At 31.8% G+C, this 7,558-nt stretch overlaps 1 protein-coding gene across 1 annotated transcript in view; it reads left to right on the top strand.

Annotated features, from left to right (window-relative positions):
* Nucleotides 1-5,200, top strand: part of LOC111087573 — a 6,928-nt gene extending 1,728 nt beyond the window's left edge. The window contains exon 2 of the mRNA XM_022394663.1: nucleotides 4,989-5,200. Within this exon, the coding sequence (XP_022250371.1) occupies nucleotides 4,989-5,200 (212 nt within the window). The remainder of the gene's footprint in view (nucleotides 1-4,988) is intronic.
* Nucleotides 5,201-7,558: the final 2,358 nt, after the last annotated feature.

The following is a 7,558-nucleotide window of genomic DNA, read 5'->3' on the forward strand; positions in this document are numbered from 1 at the left end:
GGGCAGTAGGGCCCCACAGTGAGTGAACCATGCCTACGTGTGTAGGGTTGGGCAGTAGGGCCCCACAGTGAGTGAACCATGCCTACGTGTGTAGGGTTGGGCAGTAGGGCCCCACAGTGAGAAAGTAAGAAGATCAAGTGCTATATGTATGTTGTTACTTAAAAAAAAAAAGGACATCTTCAGTGAAGATATCTTGGATTGATTTTTATAGTATGTATTGTCGTAAACAAGTCTGTAAACTGCATGCTAACACAGAGCAGAGTTCTATTTAATGGTGTAAAACCACATTGGGAACAAATTATAGATTAGAAAACTGTACTGAGGTATCTCAAGCAACTCAAAAATTCTTATATTTTAACACCTGTCACATGAGCCAGCTCAGCATCTTTTAGTACCAATCCTAAGATGGTGAACAGGGGGACATTCTGGAAACTGGTGATTTAGCATTATTTCAATAGATCTCGATGATTGAAGTTCGGTAGAACTCTAAAACGAAAAAACACTAAATATTAAGGAAGATATGACATGTTGAAATCTATATAGGTTATACTATGATGGTACCAGACCAGACATTATACCATCCTTCTTATAATTACTCTTCATTGCAGAAATGGCATCTTTAATTTGAGTCACTAGGTAAATCATCTCTGCTTCAACTTCAACACTGTATTTTGGGGCTTTATTGTGTTGTTACATGCAGTATTGAAACTAATGATTTTTTATATATGATTCAATCACCCTTTTTGAAGATAACAGTACTGTTGTATACATTATTTGATGTTTCACTATCATTGCAGTAATTAATTGACGAATCTCTGATTCAGCTGGTATCTCGAATCGGTTTGGATATGTTCTGATAAGTTTAGCTTAGTTGCTACACTTAAACCCTCACATTCAGAACTACATGTAGAACATTTCAAGCATGTTTCATTGCTTCATCATTTTACTTTACATTTACAAGTCAACTTCTTGTTGGCTCATCTGGTCACAGGTCTGATCTAGTGACCTTGACCTCAAATAGTGCCAAATGTCCTCTTTTGTCTAGTAAAAACAACCCATACCTTTCTAGAATTGCTTCTTTTTTATTATTATCATCCACATGAAGATCCAGGGCTGGCTCGTGTTAACAATACAACATCCAAATTTCTATTAAGGAAAAACAAATTCTCATTTATAACTTACACTTGGATTATTCAAGATTTGTTAGGTAATAAAAGAGGATGAAGTGAGGGATAAAACAAACCTTCTCATTCTCATCATTTGCTGGCTAAACTCTTTCAATTCAAACATAACTTTAATTAGATGTATTTGTGTAGTTTAAATTGCAAATGTAACATTTTTTCCTGTCAATGTAAGTTCAAAGGCATTTTGCTAGTAGGCAAGTAAAGGTGATTAACTGGTTAGTTACTTTGAGGAGTTTCAGGATACATGTCTGAAAATCGTGTGGATATTTAGACTTTGACTTAATACAGCATCTGAATCAAGTTACTTGGGTTGATTATCCACATCTACCTTGTATGGTGTGTTCAGTACTTTGTGTTCTATTGTGTTGAACATCCTATAAATTGTGCTCGTAACAAAACTGTGACTGAAATTAATACAGCATCTGAATCGAGTTACTTGGGTTGATTATCCATATCTACCTTGTATGGTGTGTTCAGTACTTTGTGTTCTATTGTGTTGAACATCCTATAAATTGTGCTCCTAACAAAACTGTGACTGAAACAAACAAACAAAATTTTGTTCTTAAGTTACTGTTTTCAGTCTCCAGTCAGCACTAAAGTTGTTAAAAACTTGAAGAAGTTGGAAAAATGAAAATTGTTTCTATGTTCTATCGGAATATCAGTAAAATACTTTTTGGTTTAGCGGTAAGAGCTTAAGGGCTGTGCAAGCTAATGTAATTTTTACAAATATGTAGTAATGTGTTTCGTGTAGTGACCGAGTTTTCTAAAAGGCAGTGCTATGTTATGGGTATTATAGAAACTTGCGTTTCTTGGGATTGGGGTATTTAATCAATCAGCATTAATGTTGTTCATAACCTTATTAAGAATTCCCTAAATGGCAGCCTGATCAAGCAACTGATTACTCACTGCTTAGATATTTAAAATCAGAAAATGTTGAAAGCAACAACAAATAAGAAGGAAAGCAGAAGAGAGAGTTTGAGTCTTTTTAAGAGAAGTATTGTTCATTTGAAAAGTTGACATGTAAGAGTAGAACTAAAGTAGTGTTTTATTGTTATTAGTTAAAGTTCAACAGTGTATATTTGTAAAGAGAAATGCTCACTTGTCAGTTTGAGCACATTTCATGTGCAAAAGCTCGTTAAATTACCTATTTCCTGTTGAAAATCGAGTGTTATATTAATTTAGTAGTAAACAAATTACCTATTTACTGTTAAGTCTAGTGTTGTATTAATTTATTAGTAAACAAATTACCTATTTACTGTTAAATCTAGTGTTGTATTAATTTATTAGTAAACAAATTACCTATTTAATGTTAAATCTAGTGTTGTATTAATTTATTAGTAAACAAATTACCTACTTACTGTTAAATCTAGTGTTGTATTAATTTATTAGTAAAAAAATTACCTATTGACTGTTGAAAATCCAGTATTGTATTAATTTAGTAGTAAACAAACAAAAAATTTTGAAAGGCCAAGCATTCTTTCCACTAATAATCTCAGTGCAATTGAAAGTATGTTTAGGGCAATTTAGGTCTTACATTAATGTTGAACCCTGGAGGAGTTGGGTAAAATTCAATTCCCCGTGTTTGATCTTGTAACCATTTTGTGCTTGTTATAGTTTCATGCTATAACTTTTAATACTTTTTTTTATACGTATCATCACGAAATTTTGCAAATTATCAGAAAACATTACAAGGTTTTCATACCCAAGCTTTTATTAAGTTAAGATTTTTTAAGTAATGATTTGCTCATGCATTTTTTTCTTTTCAAGTGTTGACTATCCAACATACAAAGTAATTTTGGTTTTAAGGTTAAAATTATTTTCAACCACAGAACATTCTCAAATTTTACATGCAAAATCTTTATAACCTCCAGATAATTATGAAAATTTTTTTTTAGAAAAAAACTTTCTGTAGTTTTCACTATTGTATCTCTGAATGGATTTGGTCGATTTGACCGATCTTGTAAACACCATAAACAATTAGGAAATAGATATAAATTATGCTTTTTTCATTCTAGAACGATTACAAATTATAAAAGAAACCACAAATGTTAAGTTTAAATAGCTTAAATCTCATAATATTATACATCTACATATATTTATTTTTATTTTATTGGCCTTTCAGCCATGTCTGACTAACATTACAAAAGTTTCAATGATGTGGTGCACATGCACTCATGTTACCATATCCAATAGTATAAAACTGGTCTTTAACCTGTCTTGGCTTTGTTCTAATGTATCAGTATTTTGTGAAATACAGTCACATTTCAGTTATAATACATTACATGTACATATATGTTATTAGTATTTACAAATACGTTCTTAAGTTTCAGTTATTTTTCTTAAACTTAGAACAGTAAATAAAGAAATATAGAAAACAATGATATCTTCTACTTACGAAATTTGTACTTGCCGTAACTTGCAAGCCTTCTCAAATTTCACGTGTGGAGGACGTAAAACAAGATATTTTTAGGTTTTACTATGCATTTTGGAATAACAAAAAATCCTAGATTGCTATATCAGTACCACAGAATTCCACTAGAATTTATCAGGTTTATTAATTAACCTGTATGTGGGTCTAAAAAAATATGATATTTTGAGCTCCATTATCTCTTACTGCTCCACTTCAATTCTACTAGGAAAAGGAACGTTTTCCTGCATAAACACTTCACAAAGACTGAGAAAACCACATGGGGGCACATTCTGAGCTTTTGATAGGTTATACACATGTCATTAAAAAAAGTAGTTGTACATAAGCATTTACAAAAATGGAAGAGGTGGGGGGCACCTTCATTGATTCAATAAATATAATAATATCTCAGAAAATAGAAAAGATAGGATGTTCTTATTTTATATTCTAGTTTGTCAATATCAGTCATTTGAGTTTCTAATTTGTAAGAAACTATAGACTTTGTATTTGGACATTGCAAACATCTAATTTGAACCAAAGCTGCATTCAACATTTCCATGTGACACACAAAAATCAATATTTAGAAATTTTGTTTTAATATTTACTTTTGAATTAAGAAATTAACTGATGTATGATATTAAAATTTGAATTATAATTTACAATTTGATACTAAACTTATTGACATACATTCATAAAATAGTAGTTCAAAAAATGTTGGATTAACAAATGTAATAACATGCCCTTTGACCCCTGACCATAGGAGAACCTGTCAAGATAGGGTTAATGAAGTATTTCTGTGTTGCTTTGCTCAATTGAAATTAACTTTTACATTCCTGTTTTCTTTTATACAATGAAATTGTTTTAAAATCATTATCTGGACATATTGTTAGGCATATTTGTTTTAATGTCTTTAATAAGTCACCTTTGAATGTTAAAAGCTTAGAAATTTGAGATATAATCCAATCTCGTATATGCAGCATGTTTTGGCATGAGCATTTGTTATATATTTTTGTTTTCTTTCTCTAAGGTTAAAATGTCAGTAGAAGCTATGGTTCAACATATTTAAATTTATATGAAGCAATTTTGTGTACAGTTTGAACATTACAAAACTGGCATTTAGTCCGTCTGCTAATCAAACATAGAAATTAAAAAGAGCTGTACATATCATGTGAGTATATGAAAATTGCTAAAATTTAAACTCAAAACATCATATCTAACCTGTTTTTCTTTATGATTGTTATTAGAATGTGCAGTGTTTTGTAAGGTTTTATGTTACTTTTCTGTAATATTGTTAGCTTGCGAACAACATTAGTTTCCTAAAAAAATTGTTTTCCTTCAATAAAGAAATCAGTTATATATATATAGTTTACAGTTGAAATGCAACTTATTCTTCACAGGTGGCAGACAGAAGAAGAAAAGTCATCATGGAAAGCACACTACTGTGTTGTCGTCTTTGTTGGCAAGGTACTCAGTTTGTGATACGCATGCTACTTCATCTGAAGCACAGTCAAGTCTGAGTGATCCACTAACAAACCAGCTAACGTCAGGATTAAACCATAATAGAAACAGGAAGAAATGTAAGAAAACATTTGTACCTGATAATCTTTGAACATGTATATTAAAAAGAAGTTTGTCTTGTAATATGTGGGCAATACCACGGGCGATTTCAAACACATATAAAATAGTAAAACGTTTTTACACATAAATGAATATTTTTTTGTCTATGAATAAAAAGAATAATGAAAAGGTTCCACAAAATGCTGTACTATTTAATCATGTTTATTGTTTTAGATTTAACGTAACTTTCAATGGCACTTACAATTACTGAAGTACCCACTAATAAGTCACTCGTACAAAACTTTCTACCTAGAATCAATTTCAACATTTATATTGGTAATTAAAGCATGCAGGAAATTTCTCTGTCTCTAGACAATGGTACTTTCAATGGTACTTAGTTACTGAAGTACCCACTAATAAGTCACTCGTACAAAACTTTCTACCTAGAATCAATTTCAACATTTATATTGGTAATTAAAGCATGCATGAAATTTCTCTGTCTGTAGACGAAAATCTATCAAAATTGCATTTTGCAGTCATAATTAGAAAGCATGATTTTAAATTAAGGTGAAGTAAACACATTTTCTGTTTTGATGCCAGGATTGTTCTAATTTTTATTGGCCTAAACATCTATTAATTTTCATTTTTACAAGGAAAGGGTCATTCTTGGTTTATTCAGTGAAATTTTTTATGTGCAAGTAGGATTTCCAAAAATTAATTAGGTCTACATGTAAAGTTCGATTATTAACTTTTAAAGAGGTTAAATAGCCTCGTGTGATTATCCGGTTGGTCCATCTGGTAACATGAAGAGTTGTGAATGATTTCTGATTTCCTTTTTTACTATTAAATGAAGTTAAAATTTGATTCTGAAAGTTGTCTGAAATGACTCAGAATGCACCTGAGAACATGTACAACCCCCAAACCCAGCCAATAGATTTGTTGCATTCAAAATGATCATTGGACACTTTCACCTGTGTTAAAATAATGGAGACAATGTCTAGTGTCTTCAGCTGAGACATTAGTTACCATGTATTTGTTGTAGGTTTTGTGCCTTGCAGGTTGTTTGATGAGCCATGTTTTATGTGTATCAGCAATGTGTTGATGCTGCGTCAGCTGAGACATTAGTTACCATGTATTTGTTTACTTAATACCCATTGGGTTCCAAAACTCTCTAAGTCTGTGCAAGTTTTTCAGTAACAGATCTGAATATTCTCTGCAATTTTCAAACTCTTAATAAAAAAATAAAAACATTAGTGATTTCATAAAAAGATATTACATTTTGAAACTTTAATTTTGAAGTTATTTGTGATTCTATATTCGTTAATGGTTAAAAATATAAACACTTGCACAGTGGTATTTTCTACATTTTCACAACCTATACTAATGATACAAGTCGTGTGCCTAAACGATACAACCCCTTTTCCAATTCGATGACAAGGAACCCACTTTGAGACTAATAATGGTTGGAGATGGCTTGAATGGGTAATGAAGAAAAACTTTAATGTAAGTTTAACATAACAGCAAATGTACAATGTTTCGACAAGGTTTCGTCATCATCAGGTACAAGTAATGTACACTGACACGGATATATTCATTACCCATTCAAGCCATCTCCAACCATTATTAACCCCTTTTCCATCATCAATAGCATTCTCTGTAATGACTGTTTTTGTCATCATCAGGTGCAAGTAATGTACACTGACACGGATATATTCATTACCCATTCAAGCCATCTCCAACCATTATTAACCCCTTTTCCATCATCAATAGCATTCTCTGTAATGACTGTTTTTGTCATCATCAGGTGCAAGTAATGTACACTGACACGGATATATTCATTACCCATTCAAGCCATCTCCAACCATTATTAACCCCTTTTCCATCATCAATAGCATTCTCTGTAATGACTGTGACTATACACTACAGTGATACAGTGCAATTCCCACTGTCTGAGGCTTTTGTGTAAGAAACTGAGGTCAATTTTGTTCATTCCCTGAACACACACAAGCTTTTCAAAGTTCATTAGTGAAACCACTTCAAAAGACAATTTCATCAATGAGCAACCCAAAGGCACAAAATTTCATGAGAAGCAACTACAAATAGTACAGTATGAATATCTATTTGGACTTGTAATTTTCAGAGGAACTGCTATGTTGTTTTGGTTGTGTAGTTGGATGCTTTATGTTGAGAAGTCATACCTTACTAGCATTATACATCCATACAATTATGGTGTTTCCTTATGGTATAATGGTGTGACCACTTAAGCCTGACAGTATGCAGAGCTCACCCTGGTATTTTTATTAACTCTCCAGATGTTTAACTAACTGTAACTCTCAACCATCATATAAAAACTCACAATATCAACTGTACCTTTCCTTATCAGAAGAGTTATAAGAAATTATCTGGACCC

This window comes from Limulus polyphemus, unplaced genomic scaffold (assembly GCF_000517525.1).
Source record: "Limulus polyphemus unplaced genomic scaffold, Limulus_polyphemus-2.1.2 Scaffold2327, whole genome shotgun sequence".
NCBI lineage: Eukaryota > Metazoa > Arthropoda > Merostomata > Xiphosura > Limulidae > Limulus > Limulus polyphemus.